This window comes from Phasianus colchicus, chromosome 20 (genome assembly GCF_987193195.1).
Source record: "Phasianus colchicus chromosome 20, bPhaCol1.hap1.1, whole genome shotgun sequence".
Taxonomy (NCBI): Eukaryota; Metazoa; Chordata; class Aves; order Galliformes; family Phasianidae; genus Phasianus; species Phasianus colchicus.
This window is the reverse complement of record NC_143455.1, coordinates 1,593,499-1,619,663: the sequence shown is the minus strand read 5'-3', so window position 1 is coordinate 1,619,663 and position 26,165 is coordinate 1,593,499. Positions and strand designations below refer to the sequence as shown.

Here is a 26,165-nt window from a genome sequence, read left to right as displayed (position 1 = left end):
GTAGTGTTAGCAGTGTCAGAGTTAGGAATAGTTTGAGGGTTAGCATTAGGGTTAGTGTTAGGGTTAGCTTTTAGGGGTTGGGTGTTAGGGATTAATCTTATTTACAGTTAGGGTTATGGTTTAAGTTTGTGGTTAGGATTGTTTTTAGTTTTAAGGCTTAGGCTGAGGATTAGAATTATGTTTAGGATTAGGGCTAGGGTTAGGATAAGGTTGATGGTTAGTTTTAGACTTAGTTTTAGGGTTAGGGCTAGGATTAGGATTAAACTGCACAACAGAGATGTCAGTCTCTGCTCTTCTTAAACTTACAGGGACAGGATCACCTTATCTCTTCGCCTGGGATTATTGCTTAACTCTTATCCAAGCACAGTTTAATATAAATGGGTCAGCACTCAGGGATTTTTGTCCGAACCAAACATGCTCTCAGTTAACTGCTGTGCTCCAAATGTCTTCTTTTCCCATCCTGCCGTTTAGATGTGTTGCCAGCATTGATCAGCTCTCCTTCCACTGCCAGGGCATGCTGAGAGAACAACTCCTCGTGGAGTCCTTCCTCCCAAACCTGCCAAGTAGCCATCCCCACCCCCTTGTTCTGCATTTTCTGAACGAAATTTTATTAGCATATTATGCATTATGAAATTAAATGCCTCCTGTGGACTAACTCTATTATATCTGTGCAGTTACCTTTGTCAGCCCAACCAGTAATTGCATCATTTATTTGTTTGACAAGACCTATGTCCTATAAAGCTTTGATGACTCACAGTAATTATATTGCTAGCATTTCATTCAGCTCTACATGCATTGTATACGGCCTTTCATTCATATTCTCTTTCTAAGCACCTCATCTAGCTGGGTCACCCCAGGTGGCCTTTTCATGACATTCATATGCTTTAGGACCCTTGAAAATTCCCCAGTATTTCAGAAGAGCTTGAATGTGAGCGTTGCCTGGGTGAGCCACATCCTCAGCTCTACAGAGGGCCATGGGAAGGGCAGTTGAATGTGTTGAGCCCAGTACTAGCATCTGTGTTTTAACAGGAGGGATTCACCTCCCAGTCTCAAAATTGCATAAGAACAACAAGACTTTGGTTCCCATCATCCAAAGAAGGGATGTGACCACACATTATGGCTCCCTGTAGGCTTCTTCCAAAGGAAATCACAGGATGGGAGAAATGGGAACAGGTAGAAGGAGATGGTGTGTGTCTAACTTGGTCTTCCCTCGAGAGATGGCCAGAGTGCATATCCAGACCTGGGCCTGCAAAGCATCCTGAGTGTCATTCTTTGGGTAGAACCAAAGGACAGATCATGCCCAAAGGTGGCTCATGTCTGCACAGCCCAGACACCAAGGACTGCAGGCTTCATCTTCCTGACTTCTGCCCTTCCTGTGTTCTCACTGGAAGTGTTCACTTCTGCTAATATGTGGGATCTGACCTGCTGGGAAGGGATCCCATTAGTGACTGTTATTTTGCTAGCTACATGCTTTCTCCCCGTGTCTTCATTTTCCCTTACCAATTTCCACATCCCACAGACTGGTTTAGGAAGATTTCTCTGTTTCACTTGTTTTGCATTCAGATTTATTTGCAATTGCAAATGCCATCCATCCACCAAGCTTTTACAATCACCTTTCAGCTTGTTTCCAAACACCATTTCGTAAAGATTGTCTTGTTTTGTTTTCAGGACCTGGTGTGGGAAGAGAGACCAGCAATGCTGGAGAGCAGATGTGGTCTGTGTGATCTGTCCCTGATTTCCCAGCAGAGAGGTGGTAATAGAGCTGTACAGCTGGCTGAGGAAAGCAGAGCTGCCTCTCCAAGCATCGCAGAAAATTAATGAGAGCTCAGCTGGTGGCTCCAGTCTTTACTTTAGGGTATGTGCACTGGTCCTTGCCTGAAAGCATCACACAGCCACTGCTGCCCAGGAATACCTCTGACCCCATGGGCATAGGGGATGATTTCCTTAGCATCCCCAGCCCTGCAACCATTTTTCAAACTCCTTTCTGAAGGAAGGTAAGCCAGGCTGTGTTCAGTGAGACACCTCTGATAGCCATGTATTTCTCATTATATAATCCTTTTCCTCCTATCTACTGCTTCTTCCTAATAATAACATTACAGTAATTAATTGAAATGCTTATTAAGTAGACAGCACAGTCAACGTGTAGGCAGTGTCATAACAATCCAGTTCCACAAATAGCACACGGCAATGGCAGATGGGAAACCAGGGCAGTGTTTCCAAAGATTGTTTTGTTCAGATTTATCCTGTCTCCATTGTGAGAGACAGAGCACACACATCCAGCCAACTCATCTGCCAGGCAGCAGCTAACCAAACTCTTATTTCACTTCAACAATTATGCATTCGTTGTGTAATTTGCTAAGGCGCTTTGAACTCTGCCTGTCTCTTATCATCATTTTCCCATTTCTCCAGTCCCACACGTACCAGGTGTTTTGATGACTCTCCAGCATGAGTCTGTAGCGGAAATCTCTGCTCAGCAAAGCTGATGACATGCCACACCACTTGGCTTTGTCTCCAGCAGCAGAGCTGGATGCCCCACAGGTTCCATTTTGGGAGTGTGCTCCAAGTGCCAACAAAGGTGGGTGCAAAACTCACACAGCTTTAGGGCCATTGAGTTCAGGAATTGCGAGTCTTAATGTGGATTATCAGGAATAAGGGGTTTGTCTCTCACAGAGCCCAGGGCAGGTGGTGGTGAGTTCATTGGTTTGGATCACTGTTCTCACCTATGTCCTGGGCTGGAAAGAGAGTGCTCCACTGAGACCCTGCATACCCCAGTCTTCCCCAGCTCTTTACCTGAGGCCATACCTGGAGGTCTGAGCAGAGCAGAAGGTGATACCAATCCTCCCCTTTTACACCATGTTCATCTCTTGGCTTCTGATGGGACAAGGAAGGTCCATTCTGGCTCTTTGGGGCTTTCTGTTCTCTCTGCAGTCCTAATCAGCTCCAAAAGTCTGAGTTTGCTTGTGGGAAGGGCCATGTTGAGGAAATCTTTGGCCTGCACCCATGTGAACACAGCAGCAGATGCAGTCAGGAAGGAGCTTTCTTCTTGGAGGTCCCACCTCGAGGGCTCATGACAGTGCTCTCCTGCATCATGCTGGGCCAGGTGGTTTCCGAGCTGAAGGGAAATTCCTGCAGATTCATCAGGTCTGAACAGTGAGTCAGATGAATCCTGGAATTTATTCCCAGTCTAAATCTGGATTATCCAATTTTTATGAGAAATGGGAGCAAGAGTTTTGCAGATGCCGTTCCATGGGATGGAGCATGGTTCAAGCATGTTCCTGGGAACAGTCCGTTGCTTGGGCTGCTCTCACAGGGATGTCCCCACATGCACCTTCCTCTCCTAAGTGTCTAAGTGCTTGGAGACCAAAGCTCAAGTTCACATTTCAGCCTAGTGCAATGTCTCAGGACAGATTCCCATGTGAATCACTCTAAGGGCCAGGGTTTACAGGGCTGTGGGGCATACGTGCTGGCCAGGACCAAACTGCCATTGTGGAGTTACTTTTACTTCATCAAATCTTACACAATACTACAAATGATTTCTACGAGGCAGATTTTTCCACAGTGGAACTACGGACCCTGAAATAGCCCTTCCCAGAAACTGGAGATGTTGCAGTCACTGGAGATACAAAAGCACCCAGTTCTCCATTTCCCAGTTGCAGCCATACTCTCGGGGCCAAGATACTGAAGGTAGATGTGGACTTTCTCCGTATGGCTTTTGACTCCAGTCAGAATGAATCACGTACGAGTGCCCTAAAAGAAAACCTTATAAAGTCCGTATATAGATAAGTGGGCTGCAAAACCTCTAACAATGTATTTGTAGTCTTAAATAATCCTTCTGCATTAACAGGCACACTAGTACTCAAATTAGAAGGGCTGCTCATGACTCCATGAATGTCTTCTACAGTCTAAAAGCTTTCTAAATGAGGTACACAGCCATTAACAAGGTAAATATATTTGTAGATTTGTTTGGGCAATTACAGGCATTTAAGAAACAATGCATAATAATGGACATGAATCTAATAAGCCATTGCTAATTAAATGTATTAATGTCACTTTATAAAATGAACGCATCTGGGTGACATGTTAAAGCTGGTTTTGTTCTGTAAATAATTGAGCAGTAATACATGCAGAATTTGCATCACTGGGCATTGCCTGTGCCTGTTAATAGTGACAATAAATTTGCCAATCTAGGGACCACCAGCCGAGTTCTCCTTTCTTGTGTCTGTTCCACATTTTCCTTTGCTCTCTGAGAAACAGTTGCAGCAGAATGGACTTGGTTAACCTGGACACCTGAGGCACCATTGCAAGGCATTTGCAAAGACTTTACTTTGAAACGTGCTCTTCTGCACATTTTAATTTGCAGCAGGTACAAGACTCCCAGGCAATGGTAAAGTCTTTTCTCTTTCCCAGGAGAGCTCATTCAATTTTGGCTGATATTAAGTGTTCAATAACACAATTTTCCTTCTTCTGCTTTCATTCCCTTGGAAAATGTCAGCAGCCCAGAGTTAACTGACTGACCATGGATGAGGAGCCAGGCCCAAAGCAGCCCCACACGGCACTGCAATGTGCTGCAGGAATGCACAGAGGGGATGAGGGCTTCACTGGGCACCCCTGGGTATCCACTGCCGTGTCACAGGATGTGGGACTTACCTGAACCAGGACAGGGTAAAGGGGCAGGAGCTGGCCTTGCATTCAAAATTTGGGACAGTGCAAATGAAAGGACTGTATTTTTTAATCTTATTTTTTCCTTTTTAAAAACTGAGGTGTGATTTCTGTAACAGGAGAAGCCCTGGATGTGCACCAGCCTTAATTTTCCCTCTGGCCCATCAGGCCAGTAGTTCCAGTAGCAGCAGGATGAAGAGCTGTGCCCACCCCAGGCAGCACTGCTATGGACACTGCTAGTTGTTGTCATTTGTTCTCTCTGTGGGTAAGCACAACACACTGAAAGGTGATGAAAACAGCTCTGACATCAGACAGCAGTTTTAGTATTGAACAGGAACTGGGACTATTTGGACTCTGAGGTCACCAGCCATGACAATGGGCTAAATCCTACACCACCAGGGTGTAGCATAAGTTTGTGTGCACCCAAGTGTCACCTCACACCCCAGATTCAGGGTATGGAAAGAAACTGTCTCTGGACCTTCCCAATGAGGTACAACCCTGCAGGATGCCATGCTCAAGGCAAATCAAAATCCTACTGCTCTAGACTCCAGTGTGCTGCAAATCACAGGTCCTCCAGTGTGGGGGAGCTCACAAATAGAAAAAGCTCACCTCTGACTAATGCATTACTCCTAATGAATAGCCTGGCCAGCTGTAGTTAATTGCCTATTTTAGGCAGATACTGCTGGAAAACCTCACGCCTGTCAGATTTTTTTCTCCCCCCCCGAAGCACCAAATTACTCACTCTCCTCTTGTAGCATTTTGCAGCCAACTCTTTTCTGTGATGATTTTCAAAGGATGAAGAATGAGCACCCTGGTGACATTTCTAGTATCTATAAATATCTCCCCACTACCCTGCCTGCCCAACTGGTGAATTATGCAGGGAGATATATATAATAAAACAATCAGATCCATTTTGTTGTCAACATCCCATTCTTCAGCCTGTAAGAGAACAGCCCAGGCTGTTGCTCTGCAAAGAGCAAGCAGTGCCTGGAGAACCAGTGAGTTTATCCATCCCTGTAGGTACAGGGGCATCTCAGGAGGCAACACTGAGCAGATAAAGGCTCTGCTATGCTGGAAAAAGGAAGAGGGTTTTTTAAAAGAGAGGAAGCAAGGAGTTCACAACAGAATCGCAGGAAACCCCACATATAGGGAGAAGCCTGTGATGAAAGGAGCAGTTAAGAAATATCAAAGGACTAACCCAGCAGTGCCACCTGGAACATGATGCACATACTGTACATTCTGCTCTTGCTGGTATGTGTACAAACTCAGCAGTGCTATGTTTATGCAACTAAATCCCCTGCACAGTCAAGTATATGGAGAATGTAATGCACTCACTTGCAAAGCTGGGGGAAGTGACCAGTTTTTATCTATGCATCCAATCAGCAGGTTTTAACTTAAATTGGAAGGAATTAATTTAATAGCATAGCTTTCCCCAGCTAACAGACCTCTTCTAGCCAGACAGTGGGTACTTGGAGCAGTCTGCAGACCTGGCTGTCTCAAGGCGAGGAGTACCTCTTAAATAGGAAGCTCCAATCAGTGCTCTTCCCTGCATTACAGATGTGTTTTGCTAAGCCCCAACTTGCTTTCTGGCAATTAAACTCAGCTCTTGTCAGAAAGGATCCTCTCCTTACCTTGCTCCTGAAGGTTGCCGCTCTCCAGGACTGCAAAGAGAAACATTTTGCATCTCTGCATTCCCACAGGAAGACATCTGCTACGTTGCTCAGCACGAGTCACTGTGGGACTCCTGCAAAGCCTGCAGACCTCACACTCCTACACTGCTCTGGATTGACACTGGATGTCCCCATCAGTGTAAGCTGAGGTCACTTAAAAGCCTCACCTAATATAAGTTTGATATCAGTTCAATACGAGGCTGTGAGAAATTCAACACTGGCCTCAGAACTGCTGCAGACTCTATGCATCCGTCCCTTGGTTGCATCTGTAACCAAAGCAAGGCCTTCAAGAAAGGTAAGATGCAAATGAGGGGCTGCAACCATGCAGATCAGCTCCTTGGCAGCACCTCAAATCATCTCACACACGTGCTTCCCCAAACTGCACTGCATGGCACTCAGCAGGGGACATTAGCACTGCTGCTTCCCATGGCTCAGTGGGCCTTCATGTGGTGATGGAGCCCAGCTTGCCTCATTAAGAAGTGCAGGAGCTATATACCTAGGCCTGGACCACTCACTCACCTTCCTCACAGTCAACAGAGGGGAATGAGAACAAGAGAGCCAGGTCTGACCCCTCTTTGCCAACGTGTGCAGGGTGAGGTGGGAGGGCCAAGTCCCCCATGGACTATCAGTATCAGGGCAATTCAAGAGGCCTTCAGGTCTCTCCATGCTGAGGACTCCCACCCCAGGAACCCCACAGCTGCCTGCAAACAGGATCCTGGAGGTCTCAGTGCTACCACATAGGAACAGAGCTGATCAGTGATCATCCCTCTCCCCAAGTGGTGCCAACACCTGAGCCTGATCAGAGCCAGCTCCAGTGGGCCTCAAGATGTCATGGAGCTCATTGACTCTGGGGATGGGTCTGGTCACAGCCCCCTGCAGTCTGGCCATAAGACTGGGACCTGGCAGTCTGGGAGGGGAAGTTTGAGTGCTTAAATGCATGAAGCTGGCTTCCAGGCAATACTAGGTGCAATGATTTTCATTAGTAAATTTCTATCATTACAAAGAATTTTCAAATAAACTCCAGGTTGTATTTCTATTGTTTAAGACATTAATCACATTAGATGTTAATATTACTTTCAACAGTTACAAAATTTACAGGAATATTAGCAGGAAACATCACATCCACCACACCTGCTGGGTTCAGCGTTATACATAAAGCAATGTTCAGATACAGAAAAGAACAAAGTCCAAAGAATTTCACACATCACTGAACTACCTATTGATACTACTTTTGAATCATGACAGAGAAATAAACTTTGAATTCAGCTTTGAGCTGAACACTCTCTGAGTGCAGCAGATCTGGGTGTGGGTTTGGATCTTTGAGTGCAGGAACTGCAGGACACTGATTTACAGCAGCCAAGAATCTGGGCTAGATAAACACTGCCCTATATCAGCTCCCATACAGGCACTATGCAGGCCAAGGGCTCTGGTAGGTGGAGCTGGGGAATGGGCTCAGAACATTGTTTCCAAAATTGTCTGAGAAAGACATCGTTAGGGATGTTAATTGAGGCACTCTGCTGGTAAGCCTAGATCTGTAGCAGCAGTGCCACACCAGCAAGCACCCACTTGCATGGGTTTTCTCGAGTTTTAAGGTTAAAAGTCCATACATAAGTTGGTCCTCTTTGGCGTGTTTTGTATACGGGACATGGGTACATACTGCGGATATCCTGCTTGTCAGCAGGAATGGCTCTGATGAAAATGACAGGCATGGCTGGCGTTAGTTCCTTGAGCCTGGCATCTGTGATTATCCCGGTCTGCAAAGGAAAGAAGAGGTCTTAGATTGTCAAAATCTTCATCAGCTGTAGCCCGATATGCGTGATCAATGGTAATGGTTATACAAGCTGGTCTTAATGGAGATCTCTCTTGAGATCAAGGGGTGGCTGAGCCTATCTGAGGTAAGCAGGGCCTGAATCGAGCACCTGCTCTGTTTCATTAGAAATTGCCTTCAAGTTTGCTTATTCCAAGGGGACTGGTACGAAATGATACCTGCTCCCCCAGGTATCCAAACCCACAAACACCTCAGCAGAAATTTGTGAGGTTCCTATCTATGTCAGTGTCCAGCCTAGACACCCCAACGGCATGCAGCACCATTGATCTCGTGCAGCTCTTAGCCTATGTTTTGTCAGACCAGAACCACCTCATGGGGAGTGAGGCTGCCTAAAGGGGCTACGGGAGAGCTGGGGTGGAACTGTGTCAGGGAACAGTGATTGCACAGGGAGCGGTGGTTTCAAAATAAAAGGGGGGAGATTTAGGTTGGATGTGAGGAGGAAGCTCTTTACACTCTTTACTTCAGAGAGTGTGGTAAGGCTCTGGCACTGCTGTGGGTTCCCTATGCCCTGGGCCCTGGGCAACCTGAGCTGGTGGGGGCAATCAGCTCACCGCAGGTGGCTGGAATTGGATGGGCTTTAAGGACCCTTCCAACCCAACCATTCTGTAGTTCTGTGATTCTGTAAGCATTGCTTGTGCTTGAACCAGCTGCAGACACCTGAGCAGGGCTTTGTCTGGACTCACAGCACCACCAAGCTTTGAGTGTGACCTGGGATATGTCTCTGTACTGTGTACTGAACAGAGGAAATGATTAATGGGGCCCCAGAGGTACCGCAGGCTTGTTTCCTCTCTCGCAGGTGCTCACACATCCACCGGGGATTCAGGTGGACTGTTCCTGAGGGAATATGATCTTAAACAAGCCCATATTATCCTCTCCAAAGCAATGCTCTTGCTCAGCAGGCTGCCCAAGCCAGGAGAAAGATGGTTTGCTGTGAGGGCATGAAATGAGCTGGTTCCGCTAACTCAGGTATCTCTGGCAACTTATGTTTCTCTTTCTGGCAATAAAATGCACTCCACATCAGTCAACTTCCAGGAAAGTCTGCAAAATTGCTTAATGGAGGCTAGAGAAAGCAAATGAAAACAAATACAGAAAAGGAAAATAAAACTCAGTGCTAAAACTGCCTCTCTCTGCAGCTTAGCTTCACATATCATTATTATTTCAAATGCTCTCAGATCAGAGTTGTGGGGTGAGATTCAACCTCTCCAACAGTTTGCTTAGTTCTGCAAATGAGGGAAACAAAATAATCCCCCTTGCAATACACCACAGTTTAATTGTACTAAAACCATCTGTTCTCCTAAGCTAATGACAAACCCAGCTCTGATTTAGGATTTTGTAATTTCCAATGTGCTGAACAAACATTAAATAATTCTTATGATAGCTTGTGAAGGAGCTATTTATCAAGCATTACTATGTGCTCTTAAAATCCACATCTTTCATTTCTGAGGTTGGATTTTGATCAGAACTTTTATTTTACTGATGATAACACAAATCAAATTTCCAAGATATATTCTACCCATTTCAGGTTAACAAGATCTGATATCTGCTGGAGGTATCACTGTGTTATGTCTGGGCTGATTTGCATTCACATTTTTTATCGCTCCCATGATCAGAAATTAATTCCATTCTGAAAGCAATTTTCTCTAACTACTGCCAGAGCACACCCAGTAAAAAGCCACTGTTCCGTGCTCAGGGAGCTCTGGGTCTCAGATCCTAAAGAAATCCTCACTTCTGTTCATCCTGGCTTCTCAACAGCCAATTTGAAGACAGGACATAATACACAGCAAAGTGTCAAAGGACACGGAAGAGCTGACTGAAGCCAGGGATGATAACAGATGGACCTAAGAACACACACAGCAAACCAGGGGCCAACATCCCCTCCCACTCAACTCTACTTTGAGATGTTCTTAGCACAGGTGCATTTACACCATGCTTACTTAAGGTCTTTAAGCCACCAGACCTTTCTGCATGGCTTGGTTGCCTATCAGAGTTGACTCTGTCTGCAGGGAAGGGGGCTTATATTGCCAGATGTGACAGCAGTGTAACCAGAACATCACTCCAAGGTGGTCCAGAGACTGGTTTGTGGCTTCCCTAGAGATGGGGAATGAGAAGAGCTGTCCGTGGTGCGTGCAAGGGAGAAGACTTAACGATACTCTGTCCAGCAAAACCAAATGAGAGATCATTTTTTATCCTTGATTAGTTTCAGCACTGAGGCACAGATGGAAAAGCATTGGCCAAATAACTCATTTTTTCAAACAGCTATAAATAAGGGGTTGGTTGTTCATGGCACAGCTTGGAGGTGTCCCCTCCACGGCTGCCTTGTACAGTTTTCACTGGAGACCCCAGCTCCAGCTGCACCCTGCTCCAGCTCTCAGCTCACACAGACTCAGGCATTACTGACAGCTGCATGTCATGTCCCATCTCAGCCCTCTAGGAGAAATTTCAGTCTCTGGTGCACAAGATTTGGTGCATTCACTGCCTCTGCAGAAGATCGAGGCCAATTGGACTGGGCTGTATCAGGGCTGGGCTGACACTGATGCTGCTTTCATCTACATCAGCTTCTGGGAAGCATCTCAGATAAAAAATAAGTGGTGTGCAACTGTTCCCAAAGATGCTGAGCTTCTTTAGCCACCAAGTGAATGCACAATGCGATTATTCCTTGCCACAGAGAATGTCCCTTCTAAGCCTCTCTGCTGGTTGAAAACTGGTGCTTTGTGTAGGATTGGCCTTAGAAAGTCCACCCAACCTGAAAGTGCACTCGATTGTCAATGTCAGTGATGAAGATATGAAAAAGTATCGGTGCCAGCACTGACCCCTGGGGGACATCACTCGTCACCAATCTCCATCCAGACATGGAACCACTGACCACCACTCTCTGGACTCGATCCTGCAGCCAGTTCTTTGTCCACTGAACACTCCACCCATCAGATCTATATCTTTCCAATTTGGGAAGAAGGATGCTGTGGGGCACCACTGTCAAAGGCCTTACTGAAGTCCAGACAGATGACATCAGTGGCTCTTCCTTTGTCCACTGATGCACCAACACCATCACAATAGGGCCATTAGGTTGGTCAAGCAGGAAATCTCTCCTCACTCAGTGCAGCCCAGGCAAGCCCAAAGGTTGGACACCCATGGTCTAGGCAGTGTGGTATGACAGAGGCACACACCCAGCATCAAACCCTCTGCTGTGGGGAGCAATACTGCCAGGAATCCCAGGGCTTGAGACAAATTTATCAGTGTCACCCACCTAACTATCTCTCACTGAGCCCCACTGACTTTAATGGTGCTACAGCAACAGATCATGCAGACCCAAAATAACGTGCTCAGTCTCATTTCATTTAATAGCTGCCTGCTGTTTAGCAATGAATGTTTTATAAATTTAAGACACCCAAGGGCAAACATAAATGTTTAAATAAATAGAAAAATGTGAGTAGGAGAACATAGAGGGAATTTTCCCCCTTCTGGAGTCAAAATCTAACTGTGAAACATTATTTTAAAAGTGAAGGTGTTCCCCAGCAGAGTTCCTCTAACCATGACCTGCCATTCTTACCAGAGAATTAATTTGGAAGGACTGTGCAACCCAAAATAACTGTGCAGCAGTTTTAATAATTCTGCATCCATTAATATATACTGGTGCTCACTGGATTACAGGTAAAATGAATAGTTCCACTGGGTGGAAATGATATTTCAGTGTTTGGAGCAACATGTGAAAATATTCTTTTCTTCACTGAAATAAATTGAAGCATGATACCCAGAGATTATGAATGGTTCTATAAATGTAATTGCTCAGTATCTTTCAATCTCAAGGAAAATGTAACCAGAAAAACACATTTAGTAAAGTCTAGATGGCCTCTGAAGAGAAACTGCACTTCTGAAAGCAGTCACCCATACAAGATACTGGAGGGGACGGAGGAGAGAAGCCATGTGCTCCCCAAAAGATTTCTGGCTTTGCACCACTGAAACTTCCCATTCTTCACTTTTATTATCACCAGTGAGAGTTGATAACCTTGGCAGAACCCACTCACTTTCTAGTAATGGTGATAATGATGGTAATAGGAAACAAAAGTCATTGGAATTTGTTTTTAATGGAGCATTTGACATGCAAGGCTGGGATGTCTTTTAAAACTTCTGCTATTCTGCTGTGTCCGGCTGATTTGATCAGTTTAAAATGTTATTTTCTGAGGGTAACTGAAATCCAGCGTTCCCTATAGCATGAAGCTGTGACCTCCAAGAGTTGCAAGGGTTTTTGTAAGGCAGCCACACACCAAAGGCTCAGGAAAGGAACAGGAAGGGAGCTGTAGGATCAGTGCTTGGGCAATGGACCAAGCTCATCGTCTTGCTGCTGCAGTGACTTCTATTGTCAGCAGAGCTAAAACCAACAAGGGAGAAGACCTGACTCTATTACTCATCTTTATGGTAACCTTCTAGCAGAGTCCTTGGCAATGCTCTTCATTGCCAGTGGCTTTCCAGACCCAAACATAGACGTTGGGTCGCAGAGGGAAATCATCCTTTGCTTTTCCCTTCCCAGGGATTTGTGATAAAATGCACTGGATGCCATCAGTCAGTGAGTTCTACTCATCGCCTCATTTCCTATCCTTCATGGAAAACTATTGCACAGAGAGAGCTGAAAAATAAATGGAGAGTATTATATTTGAATTGCAGGGCCAGGATGGGATGCAGCATACAACAGGCGTGGCCCCTCTAGTCAGCATCCTACCCCTAAGCCCCACAGCAGATAACAGGGGATCTTCAAGGTTAAGGCTCTGAAGAGCTGCCTCTGAAAGCAAAGCCTGCTCCTGCAAGAGGGTAAACTTGACACAGATAAGTAAGTCCTGGGTGACCCACTTTGATCAGCCCTCACTCTCTCACACATCACTGGCAGCAGGAGCGGTGCGCTGGCTGCCCAGAGGATGAGCTGCATGAATCACTGTCATTTAATTCTCATGTGCAGAACAAATTGGGATTTGTGGTACTAACAGGCTGGGCAATGCAGAGGACCAAGCCCAGTGGGGATTTGTCAGCCTAATGGCTCTCCTAATGGCAAACTGAACTACTAACAGCTGAAAACTGTCAGAAGGGATGACAGGGACAGCTGCACTCCATTGGGATGCTGCAGCACCAGGCGTGCTCTAAGAAAAGCACTGTCAGCTACATGGGCAGGAAGCAGCAGGTGAGTACACCTTCCTGCATGTGCCCTGGAGAGGGCTCTCACCCTGGCTGCCCTGGGGCTGGCTGTTTCACAGCTGAAGGGTATTGGGCCACATCCAGAAAAGGGAAGAAGAGCAAGGGGTACCCCTGCTGTCTGCTTGTCCAGGACCTGCCTCCTCCACACCACACTTTCAGCCTGCTTGGATCGTGCAGGTTAGAGCTCCATGACAGCTTTACCCAACATCTTCAGGGGATGGCTGAAGGATGCAACTCATTTTTGGTCACAAGCCCTATTTATGCAGGAGAAATCCTGGATCATTCAGCAGCAGAGTGATGGCAATCTGGAGTTGACACATACAACCCATTTAGCTATACAAACCATAAGGATGTGAAGATGTAGGAAATCAAGATCCTCTCTCCCCACTAAGCAGGGGTCAAAGCAGCGACACTAAAAGTGTCATGTAATTTTGAAGGGAGCAGTGAAATCACAACCATGCTAAGGTGCAGGGACAACTCAGTCCTGAGAGAACCCCATGTTTTCTGCCTTTAGTAACACCATGAGATGGCCCACTTGAACTCCCTTCATCACCATGAAATGATGATCCATCTGATCATCCTGCTTCTGCACCCTAAGCTGCAGAGGAGGGACCCATTTCTTTCCCAGTCCTACAGAGGCAGCACAGACATCTACTTTAGACAAATGTCTGCCTGGGCTGGGAAGTTTCTTGGAGTACAATACCAAATAACGAGGGCATAATGCCCAAGCCATCTACTAACATAACAGCCTTAATGAGCTCACCTGTGCATCCCAGCGTGCACCCTCCATGAAGAAGCCATGGACGTAAGCCCCTTCCCGAGGAGGACTGGCAAAATCTTCCCGGTTCTTCTTTGTCACATCACACTGCAAGGTCATCTTGTCCAAAGGCCACTTATTCTTTCTGGCTGTGGACTGCATGATGGCTGTCAGGAACGACTGAGGATTGAAGAACCCAGCAAGCCACACTGCAGAAGGCAACAAAAAGTCTCCTGTCCACGTCTCCAGCTCCTTGATGCGAGTGAGGAGGTCAGCAAACCACATTCCCAGATTGGCTGTGGAAGGATAAGCCTTCTTCACCCAGGACTCAGGCACTATGTCCAAGAACAGGGCGTTCAGCAAGTTCTCCATGTCACTTGTCATGGTCAGTTCTCCCTGAGTGAGAGAGGGCACACTCAGCACAGTCACCTGCTTGGCAGCAGAGGCTGAGCAAATATGGAAGAGCATGGCACCTTACACTGTCCCTAGTGTTCACATCCCACAAATTTATTCATGAGTTTTAGGTTTTCACAAGTACCATCTACTGCAGCTTCATATTCCTGCAGCCTCATCTCCCCTGTTGTAAAAATACTACTTGGAGAAAAAGCTGTGTAAGGGTGACAGTCAGCAGAGCTGTCCTTCAGCTGCCCCAGTGTTGGTTTTGCTTTCTCTCATTGACTGAAGATCTTTACAGGACACTGACAGAGACGCTGAGCTATTCCCACCAATGCTACTGGGGCAGCTCTCTGGTAATCTACTCCCAAATTGCCCAAATGTGTCTTACAACAAATCCTGTCCCCCTCCTCTCCTCCACTTCTCCACTCCCCTCCTTTATTACTTTGCAGTGTAAGTCTTTCTTTCTGAATTCACATCTTGCCTTCAAATGTAATCACAGCTTCTTTCACAGCAGGGGAACACACAACAAATTAAGATATGATTCAGCCAAGTGGGAGATAGAGAGAGTCTTGACTTTTCCTCTACCCAGCAGATCACTATTTTTAAAGCTTTCAGAAATATGTAACAGGTTGGCCCAGACAGGAGAAGAGGTGGAACATCATTGCACAGTCAAAATAGGGGCTCTGCATAGTGGCATTCCTCTTGAACTTCTGGTACTCTGCAGTAGGGCTCCAGTGTCTGCCAGCTGATCACTAAGAAAACCCCTGCTGAGTCCAGCTGAAATTAACTTCAGTCCATGCAACAGCTGCCTGGATGGCAGTGCTGAAGCTGACAGAGGCTGAGAAGAACTGCAGCAGTCTGTGGGGCACACGGATGGGGCTCACCAACTGCTGAGGACAGCCTGCAGCTGCCTGGCCCTAGGGCTGACATGCCACAGGGCACAGTCCCCAGGAGCACCTGGAGCAGTGGGGGAGAGCCAAGATTGAGTACAGGCTGGCAGATGGACTCTATGACTGCAGCACTATCTGTTGGTGGAGGACCTGTGCCACCAAGAAAAGAGCTGCAGGAGGTGGTCAGTAGACTGTTTAGCATCAGAGATGGTGAGAAAGACCAGCTGGATCTTCTCTGAGAGCCTCCAGCTACAATGAGCCTCAGCGCCTGGCTGTGTCGAAGGAAGGGCAGGGTCTATGCCTACCAGGTGGGAAATGGAGACTGTTACAACCAATGTCAGAAGCTCATGACTTCCAGCAGTGGGAGGAAGGCTCCTGCTCCCCCTACAGCTGCAAAATAAGTTCAGTGCATTGCTAGGAGATGATGGGCTGGCAGCTCTGCACACCGAAGCACCCATGATGGCAGCACAGGGCAGAGCAGTGAGTGATAGCAATAGCTGATCCTCTGCTGCTGAGGAGAGAGGTCCCTTCTGCAAACCTGTCTTGCAGCCTGGGAACCTTTGCAGCATGCTGGGAGCTTGGATCATGACATGCCTAGAAATACCTGATGGTGGGAAGTAAAGAAGATGGAGCCAGGCACTTTTCTGTGACCAGTGATGGGACAAGAGGGTATGGGAACAACTTGAAATACAGGAAATTCTGCTGAAATACAAACTTTGTTTTTACAGTGAGGGTGGTCAAACACTGGCATAGGTTGCTCACAGAGGCAGTGGAGTCTCTGTCCTTGGAGATACTGAAAATCCACGTGGGCATGGTCCTGGGCAATCTGCTCCCACTGAGCCCACTTTGAGCAGGGGAGGACTGGATCTGCAAATGCAGGCACAGCTCGTGATGTCCTTCACAGTTTAAACCTTTGCATGCTCCATGCTGAGATAGAGGGCATGACACACCATAGCAGTTTGGAGGCATAGTTAACGCTGCGTCCATTATAAATACTTACTTTTGTCCCCTTAACATTTTGCTAAAATTTATCTGACTTACAATTTCTCTTTCCCTCAGGCTGAGTGTTTTTGGAAAGATTAACTGAAATCAGTTGTGCCATTGCTGAGAACGAGGGCGAGGGAATTGGGTCAGTCTGTTCACATTAACAAATTCCAACTGTTCTTTCACAGGACTTCAGTGCCTCCAGCCACGAGGGCAGCAGAGGTGCCCTTTGCTGGGGCCAGGAAAATCTATGAGATTTTAGCAAAAGTTGAAATCCTTTTAGAGCAACCCCTGACACGTGTTTAGCAAAGCTTGTCAGCGTCCAGCAGTTAAAAAATCTTTGCAGTTTCTACACCAACCACGCTGTTTCCCCACAGAGCTCTGATCTGCAGGCTGTACCTACAGGCTCCAGCAGGATGAGATCACAGCCAGAGGCCCAGCAGGCAGCAGGAGCAGGAAAGAACAAGTTAAAAGCGAGGTTTCCCCGTGGATTTGTGGTGGACAGAGATTTAAAAGCTATTTGTTTTAAGCTAGAAGCAGCAAATGAGGTCAAATGAATGGTTTGGTGGAAGCAGGACAATTTGCAGTTAGTCCTAAACCAAGAGGAAGAGCTGCATCTGCCTATGCAAAGGCACAGCCACCCAGGGAGCAACCCACATTCCCATTCTCTGTTCCCATTCAATGGTTTTACACTTGAGGGGAACCTGCAAAATGTAGGATGCATGGCAAAAGGTCTTTAAAGCCCCAAGTACCCCATGTAATTAATTCTGAACAACACGGGTCAAACACAAGCAAGGTGTTCACTACATGGTGGTAAAGAAACATAAAGGCAGTGTGTGCCCCACGCATTTCCTTGGAGAAACCCAAGTTTTTTAGAACACAGTCTAAAAAAATTTAGTGATCTGTAATTAAAACTCACACAACAGAGAAGTTGAGCATGTCCAAGCAGAGGGCTCCTCACCTGAAGCTGTGGTCAGCTGTCCCTGTTCTGTTGCTCAGTAACTTCTGCTGGCACATCAGCTCTGAAGTCCCATTTCAGTTCCTTCTCCATCCCCGTCCCACGGGCCATCACCTCCCATCTCAGGAGAACTCAGACCCCGACAGGACCATTTTTCCTGTCCCATAGGCAGCTCTGGTTAATGCCATGGTGAGACCATGCCCAAAGTTGGTGGCCAACAGGTCACATCAGGTCACAGACCCACAGGACCTCCTGGCAGGGTCAGGCAGAAGCATTCTTCACTCTTGGAAAGGTTTTGTAGCAGGTAAAAATATTGCAAAACATACACAAGCACTCAGACTGATTTAAAAACACAACCCTCACAGTCATATATCCTGTCTACTTTTACTTTCAGGAAACAAATGAATTAGCAAATGTAATTCTCAGGAAAGCTTGAGAAAAGCAATTTTTAAAGCCTGTGCACTCGAGCATACTTGTTGGAATCTCCTGCGAGGGTTCAAAGCATCCAGAGCTGCTCTCTCATACAGTTGCCCAAACACAATTACGCATACATTTGCATTTCAGATGCTGAATACTAAAGTGCATCCGGAGTGATTCAAGTTACTTTTTTTTTTTTCCCCAAACACTGAGAGTAATTTTCATTAAAGACACCCTTGAAGGAAATCCTAATCAGCCTGCAGACATTCCCTCAAGATGAGCAGACTATTGTCACAAATTGTTTTCTCACTTTAAGCTTATTTTCACTCCATGCAGCGAAATGCCAGCTAGCCTTACAGAATTTGGTCTTACTGTATTTTTCTACAATATTTATTGCCTTCATTTTGGAGGCTTATCCTTCACTGAAGATGCAAAATAGAAAACCTGCTCACAGAAATGGCACTGGATAGAACATTAGCATATGGGGGTTTCAGCCCAGCCCCTGGCCTCACCAAAGCCACCAAGAATAAAGGACTTGGAAACACAGTGTGCCAGTTATTTTTGATGGCCACCAGTCTATTGCAATTTCTCTTCCTCTTCATGGGATGTCTATTATTTTGGGGCCAAACAATCGCTTTTCCTTATACAGACACAATGAATTATTCAAAAATTCAAATTAGCTGTGACATTTCCAAATCACCTTCTTTTAGCAGACAGTCAGCTAAAAACGACAGGACTGCAAAAAATACCAAGCTAAAAACAATAGCATCGCTTCCTCTGTGTTTCATTTATTCTATTCTGAGATCTGTGGCTCCTGTTGTGTAAACTCTCCTCCTCTGAGTGCTGCCAGTCAGGACCACAAGGCAGGAGATTAATGTGCAACCCATAGAGGTTGCTCTCAGAAGGAACAATTAAAGCAAGATTCCTCTTCCAGTGTGGAAGTCAGGCTGAGACAGCACCCAAGCCCTGGCTGTTATGTGACACCCACAGCACAGGAAGGGCCCTTGGGTGACGCTGGGAGCAGCACAGGCCATGCACCATGTCCAGCTCAGCCCTGCAGGGACCCATGCAGCTCTGTGTACAGACACAGAAGGATCACCCAGCGATGGTATCTCAGACCCATCAGTATCCTCAGCATACTCACGATTGAGAAATGGTATCACAAATCTGTCCATGCTCTCTGTACTTTCGGTCTCAGAACCCCACCATCAGTACTGATGTTGCTGGGACCAACACAGGTAGCTCTTAGCACTGCCTTTGCTGCAGATGCAGTCCCACTTCCCTGCCATGATTCACAGTAAAACTCTGGAGAGAAATTGGCCCCCTCTATTATTGAGGGGGAACTGAGCTTGTTTGGCTTGGAAAAGAAAAAGCTCTGAGGAGACCTCATTGCTGCCTTCCAGAACTTGAAGGGAGTGTAGGGAGTGTATAAACAGGAGGGGGAACGGCTGTTTGTGAGGGTGGGTAATGATAGGATAAGGGGGAATGGTTTGAAACTGAGACAGGGGAGGTTTAGGTTGGATATTAGGAGGAAGTTTTTCACTCAGAGGGTGGTGAGGCACTGGAACAGGTTGCCCAAGGAGGCTGTGGATGCCCCAACCCTTCAGGCATTCAAGGCCAGGCTGGATGTGGCTCTGGGCAGCCTGGGCTGCTGGTTGGCGACCTGCACATAGCAGGGGGTTGGAACTGGATGAGCACTGTGGTCCTTTTCAACCCAGGCATGCTGTGATTCTATGATTCTATGATTATTGCCTGATTTCCGTGGTATACACTGCCTGTGGTTTATTTAGGCCCCTGCTTCCCCTCAGTCTCCCTACTAATGTTAAACAGCTTACCTTTATCCACACTAAATCTAATCACTACACATTGTCCAAGTCACATTTAGAACATGTTTAGTGCTGGAGAAGTGAAACATTAAATCACTTCTTTCTTCCTGTCTCAGGAAACAGGATTTTCAATTCCACTGCCTCATACTAGAAAATAAAGGAAATCTGCTTATAATAATTGACCACATTAATAGCAACCTATTTTAAAATGGTCTGCACATATTGGGCCGCTACCAAACATATATGATATGTCTGTTTCTTGCACCAAGCCAACAAGCATCAGTGGTGAACACAATGCAGAAGTGCTGTGCCAGCACTGACCCAGGCTGCTGGGCTCACAGCGCACAGCATGGCCAGGATTTATCTCAGTCTTATCCCTCAGGTGAAGCCACCTGAAATCTCAAATCCAGCACCTCCACGTACACACTGCAGATATGCTGTTTGGAGATCGTTCTTCAAAGGTGCTCTCAGCACAGACTGGCACTGCCATGCTCCCCTGTCAGGCTTTTCTATGGGGTCAGGACAAAGCAGTTGCAGTTCCTTCAAGTTCCTCCCATGCACTGCTAAGTACTCCAGTGAGGTGAGATTTTGGCAGAAATGGATGACAACTGCCTTCAAGGAAATCATGGAACAGGGACTGCCCAGTGACTGGTGTCCTTAACTGCTGCTCCACACCATGAAATCATCCGGAGAGCAAGTTTGTATCAGTGACAAGGAGAAGGCATCAGGGTAGCTCTGAAGTCACCGGCTCTGTGCCATGACCTCCAACCACCACTCTCTTTCTAAGGGACATGCAGCATGTTGCCACTGCAAAGAATCTTTTGGGGTGACAAAGTGAAGGAGAAAAGCTGCTCTGGGCTGCTGGGAAGGTCCTCGTGCACTGGCACAGCAGGTTATACTCTCATGGGAAGGCAGAAGCCTTTGGTATCTTGTGCCAGCATGTGCCCGGGACAGAGTTCAGCAGATGACTTCCCCTAGCATTGCATGCAGCCTCAAACCACAGCTCTCCTGTGCATCCCATTGAACCCCACAGCTTGCATATTACCTGGCATGTCCTGTCAGCCCCAGAACCCTTCACCGTTCCCTGTAAGCAAAGGTCAAAACCACCACCTAGAGAGTCACACAGATGACCTTCCTGGATCAGCCTAGCTTCTTACCAGGGTGGAGAACTAACTGTGCATGGAGCAATCATGGACAGCATCTCCATAGGGTCAGCCATTCCCTGATGTTCCCTTCTCCCATTTGCAACTGACTTGTACCCAGCAAGGGGAGTTTAATCCATTGCAAAGCCCCTGGCTTTTTAAGCCTTTTTGTCTCACAGTTGTGGATAGTCATGTGTCCTTACACACGACCAATCTCTCCTTTGATTTCAGCTTTTGCTGAAAGGCTTTTGCCTTTAATGAGACCTTATTACAAGTTCTCCCCATTAACTGGACATTTTGTGAAAAGGTGTGATTTTTTTGGCTAGGTTTTAAATAGGCTATTTCTCAATTCCTGCGAGAACTATTGTTGCTGTGTTACAATACCAGGTATACAGAAGTGCCTGAAGCCATTGTTACTACGTGTACCTTTAACCCCAGCCAATGCTTTTGCTCGTGGCTTGGGGACAATGTGCCATTTGAAATCCATCTCTGAATCCTTCTCCATGGAGTCAAGTGGGTTTTGCAGCTGGCAGCGCTGACCCCTTCTATTCCATGAGCTTCCATTCCATTCCTACCTTCAGCCCCAGGTCCAGTTCCTTGAGAGAGCTCTTTATTTCACTGGTGAGGATGTTCATGCGTTCACATTCCTGGAAAGCAACCACGATGTACGGTGTCCTCTCCTCCACCTTTGCCATCAGTTCTGCAATGTTAAACTCATCCGTCAGCTTCTCTAGCATCTCATCCAGAAGAGCTTTCACCTGTGTGCCAAAGGGAGCGGAGAGGGATGTTAGTGAATGACCTGTGGGGCTTCTCCAACTGACAGCTGTCTGAACGAGGGATGAAAACTCCATCTGCCAGTTGCTGTCTCCAAAAACAATCACTGTCAGCTATGCTGGGCATCACACCTTTTAAAGACCTTGCCCAATCCTATTAAAATTCAAATGCTTACAAAGTTAATGTCAGATGAGACACTTTCAAAATGATGGCTTAAAAATGTCAGGGTGACACATAGTGTTCTTCTTTCTCCTTCGGTCTCAAGTTTGCACTCTTACTTCTTCTAAGGTCAGACTCAATGCAAGAAGACTGATGGGGCTGTAATCTCAGCTGAGCCTCAGGATAACTGAGCTCGTGAGCTGCTTTTCTGTGGTATACTGATAGAGAGAGGTGATTATATCAAACTGAATTTTAAGCTGCATTCTGAACTAATAGAGCTGTGGAAGAAAAGTGCAATGAAACAAAGTTGTTTTCAGGTCACCGACTCAATTTGGTTTGGAAACCAAGTTGATTTTTCGGGAGTGCAGTTACACTTCCAAAATCTGACGTACAAAGCTGGCAAGTGGGTGACAACGACAGCTTCCAGCCACTGGCAGAGGCAGCCCATGGGTAATTTCATTGCCATGCCCTCTGACATTCATATTCTGGACTCTGACACTCCCCCATTGCTGCACTCCCAAACCCTCCACACACATCGGAGCTATGAAGAAATGACAAAGCATGGGCTGCTATTGCAGCCAGCGAGGTGGCTGAAGCTGAAGCTCAGCTGGAAAAGCTCTTGAGCTGCACCTGGTGCAGTATCGAAATACCCTATAATTTGAAATTCCCCCGCAAATCTCTCTGGCTCTGATTTTATTCACAACAATGATGGCTCATTTTCTCTAATGTGGCCTCAGAAACTTGTGGGAGTAACTGGACTTGTCAGACCCTCAAGAAAAAGACAGCTTCCCAGCAGCTCTGTGCAAGATCTCTATAACCACCTCTGCCAAACATGGGGCTAGAAATCCTCAAATTGAGGAGTGGAGAGAACTCTGTTCCCACTCTCTTGCAAGGACTGAGTGAAAGGGGCATGGCCAGTGCCAGTTATAAGTCAGGTAATGACAGAGATTGCTCCGAGAAGAACATGAGCTGTGGGAGCATCCCCCAGGCAGGAAACAGTGCAGCTGGGCCATGCTCAGCTTGCCTCTAGGCAGCTTCCCTCAGAGATCACAAAGCCCACAAAGGCTCCCTGGCTGTCTGCAGGAATCTGCAGCAAAGCCAAGCCCTGTGATGCCGCTGGATCAACCATTGATAGCTCTGCTCTGGCCAAGGAGCGGAGTTGCAATTAACTGGCAAAAAGAAAGAGAATTATTCCCATTTGAGCATCTTCTTTGGCTTTGCTAAGTCTGGGTTATTCTCCTCACCTCAAACTCCAGCATGATCTGAAAACTGACCATGCCCGCCCCTTCTGAGTGTCCCCCAGGCAAGGACAGCAGTGCCCCAGCAGCACAGCAAGCCAAAGGAATCATGTGAAATCAGAGCCTTCATTTACACTTTCTATTAGCCATTCATTAATTCGCAGGGCTTGAAACAGAAGCCTCAAGTCCACAGAAATCAAAAACTGAGCGAGTGTTGGCTGGTTTCAGATGCTGGTATGAATGCTAGGGCCGGATTTTAATGAGCTGTGAGTTTCAAGAGGAAGAGCTGAGATCAGTCTGAGACACGGGCACAGCGGATGGACTGGAAATGAGGAATGACAAGGCCCCTGGGAGCTGGGCAGGACGTGGTGCATGGCAGATGGTGTTGTGGAGCTGTTGGTATGCCAGTCACAACACGGTGCATGGGGACCGGTGGCTCAGAGGTAGGGGAGGCCACAGAAGGTTTATTTGCAATGTCTTTGCAGGATGATAATGAAGGCACTGCAGTTCAGGGGGTAATTAAAAGCCACTGTCCTATTACTGACAATACTCCAATTACATCCCGCTGCGGTGACGTTCAGCATAATATGAGGTTTTAGACACCCGGTTTTTGCATCTGGCAAAGGCAGAAGACGTTACAGCACGCAGTTGTGAGACAGACCTGAGCAGTCAGGGCTGCTGAGGAGCGAGACAGCCAATAAACACAGCCCATTTCTCAACCACTCTCACCGTTTCTTCCCTGGTCCCCACTCCTCCTTCTCCCATGCTGCTGTCTCGGGGCTGCATCTCCAGCACCACGCGGAAGAGCTTCTCCGAGCTCTGGGTAAGGAATCCAATCTCAGCGTTGGGGTGGAGGCCATAGAGATAAGGAGACTCTGGTGGCAAGGTATCATCTATGTACTGCACACAGAAGCAGAGGTCAGATACAAATGCAGAGCGTTCAGCCTTCAGAGCTCATGGGACTGGAATGACTGCCCACCAAGAAAGTAAGCCTTGGCTGACACCACTCTGCTCATGGCCTTAAGCCCCACAGGACAAAGGTTTTACTCCTACTGTGAAAGTTTGGCTTGGCTACATCTCTCAGGCTCAGACCTTCTCTAGCAATTATCTGCTGTGTGTTTCAGCATGAATATTCTGAAATCCCTTGTGTGAGTTTAGCTTCCAGTAGTTAAGTTTTATGAACAAAACCAGCCTAATACGCCTCTCCCTGCTGCCGCATTTGTGTACAAAGAACAGATGAGATCAGTAAGTAGATCACCATGACCCGACCTGTCAGCATTTCTCATCAAAACTGATAATAAAAGGAGCTTGAAAGGGCCACTTTAGCAAACAGTATGTGGATGTAATTTTCCAGAAGCCCTGCTCAAGTCTCAAGAACCAATACCATTCATGCATGAGCAGAATGAGCCCATGCCGAAGTAGCAAACTACCATTAGACTTGGTTTATCCAGGGGATTGATGAAATGTCAGCGGAAACAGAACATAATGGGAAATAACAGGAGGTGTGCTGAAACACTGCAATCCTATTCACTGCCTCCTAAGACAGGTTATAGGGCAGTTATGGAAGCCATTACACTTCTGTGTATAAATAATGCCAGAAAACAGAGCTTACCTGATGATAGCCATTATAGTCCATGTTCCCTGGGAGGGGAAATCCTGGAGCAAGGAAGAATTCTCCCTCCAGCATTTCTGGCTTAATAAATTCTTCCAAATAGGTCTTGCAAAGTCGTCTGTCCCAGTCATCCGTAATGTGACCTCCGTACATGATCTCACCGAAGAGGTAGCGCAAATCATCGTATGGGACCTGCAGGATGAAGCAGGAGGCTGTGACAGTTCAGGCAGCACTGCTGAGCTGCAGGCTACAGCTCTAAGACTGATCTGCTCAGTGAGTGCTTCCATTGCACTGCTCCAGTTTTCTAAATAAACAAACATTAGGCAGTAGTTACGTCCTGCCCAGGGAAAACAGCATCACAGCACAGACTTACGCAGCTTTCCACTGAAATGCAAATTTGTTCTGAATTCTATTAAACCAAAGACCACTATGTATTTCTAGTGAATACAGACCACAGGTGCTATTCTATGTGATTTGTAAGTTGCTATAGATGTTGAAGTTTCCTGCCTCACACCAAAGATGTACCAAACTGTGATGTTATAAAACCAAAGGTACCAAGAAAATGACATTTATGGAAAATCTGCAGGAGTTTCAGCACGATCCAGTTCATTACTGGAGGTTAAAAGCCACCAAACAGCAGGCAGCCAAAGCAAGCTGATCTACTGCCCGATCTGGTGGGTGGCAACCAGCCCATGGCAGGGGCTTGGAACTGGATGGGCTTTAAGGTCCCTTTCAACCAAAGCCATTCAGTGATTCTATGAAATAGCCCACATCCATTCACTCACCTTCGAGCTGGCCTCCAGGTAGTTATAGAGCACGTTAACAGAGATTGTGAGGTCTCCAGTGTTGAAGGGATAGGATCGGTTCCAGCCTTGGGGACCAAACTTACGTCTTTCTGCCACCACAGCATGGAAATAGCAGAGGGCAAACAGAATGCTCTTGAACTCGTTTTCCCGAGTGCACATCTCCAGGGTATCCTGCAACACAGGCAGGAGGCAGAGGTAAGGTCACAATGCCTCCCAAGTACACCAGATTTCAGAGAGCTGTGAACTCATTTGCTCCACGAGTTCATTTCTGCATGCCCTCAAGCTCTCTGAGACAGTGGTTTTCATCACAAATGTGTTGGTAAATTCCATTGCATATTTTCTGAATTCATGTTCTCCTTCGTAAATCAAAGTGATGTTGTAATCTGAGAGCCAGGAAGAGAAGGAAAGCTGCACTCTTCCAGCGCCAGGGTGTGTCCTGCATCCCTCATCAGGGAGATGGAGATGCACTGCAGATGGGGTGACAGCCCTGAGGCACCTCATGTCCAGGATGATGGCACCTGGATGACACTCCATTCTGCCCCTTGGATACAAAAGGTTTCTTGGAGCAGTATCTTTCTAAGCTGCGGGACTGAAGAAATGGAGAACTCTTGGAGGACAGCAGTACTTGATGCTCTGCACAAACCCAGCCCAGCCCAGCCCTGTAGCAGCACATGTGCCGATGGCACACCAACGCTATCCCAAAATATGGGAAGGGCTTCCAAAGATCCAAGCAGGGAGGACCAAATGTTTGCAAAGAAAAACAAAAGAACAACCCACAAGGTCAGCACAGCAACTGGTGCTTCCCTGCCCAATTTCTAGGCTACGCTTAAAGCTTGAATACTGACAAAGTAGTAGTCATGGTGGAAGG

The 26,165-nt window shown here is 46.8% G+C and overlaps 1 protein-coding gene across 3 annotated transcripts in view; it reads right to left on the bottom strand.

Annotated features, from left to right (window-relative positions):
- Nucleotides 1–1,138: 1,138 nt before the first annotated feature.
- The window catches only part of DNAH9 (dynein axonemal heavy chain 9), a 190,343-nt gene continuing 165,316 nt past the window's right edge, over nucleotides 1,139–26,165 (bottom strand). For 2 of the 3 annotated variants that reach the window (XM_031599209.2, XM_090122076.1), the window contains 6 exons: nucleotides 25,277–25,468; nucleotides 24,492–24,683; nucleotides 23,609–23,779; nucleotides 21,284–21,466; nucleotides 14,102–14,491; nucleotides 1,146–8,083 (listed from right to left, as the gene is read on the bottom strand). In XM_031599209.2, the coding sequence (XP_031455069.2) occupies nucleotides 7,856–8,083; nucleotides 14,102–14,491; nucleotides 21,284–21,466; nucleotides 23,609–23,779; nucleotides 24,492–24,683; nucleotides 25,277–25,468 (1,356 nt within the window). In that variant the 3' untranslated portion in view covers nucleotides 1,146–7,855. Of the gene's footprint in view, nucleotides 8,084–14,101; nucleotides 14,492–21,283; nucleotides 21,467–23,608; nucleotides 23,780–24,491; nucleotides 24,684–25,276; nucleotides 25,469–26,165 lie in introns of all 3 variants that reach the window. The other variant, XM_090122077.1, reaches the window with a different exon arrangement.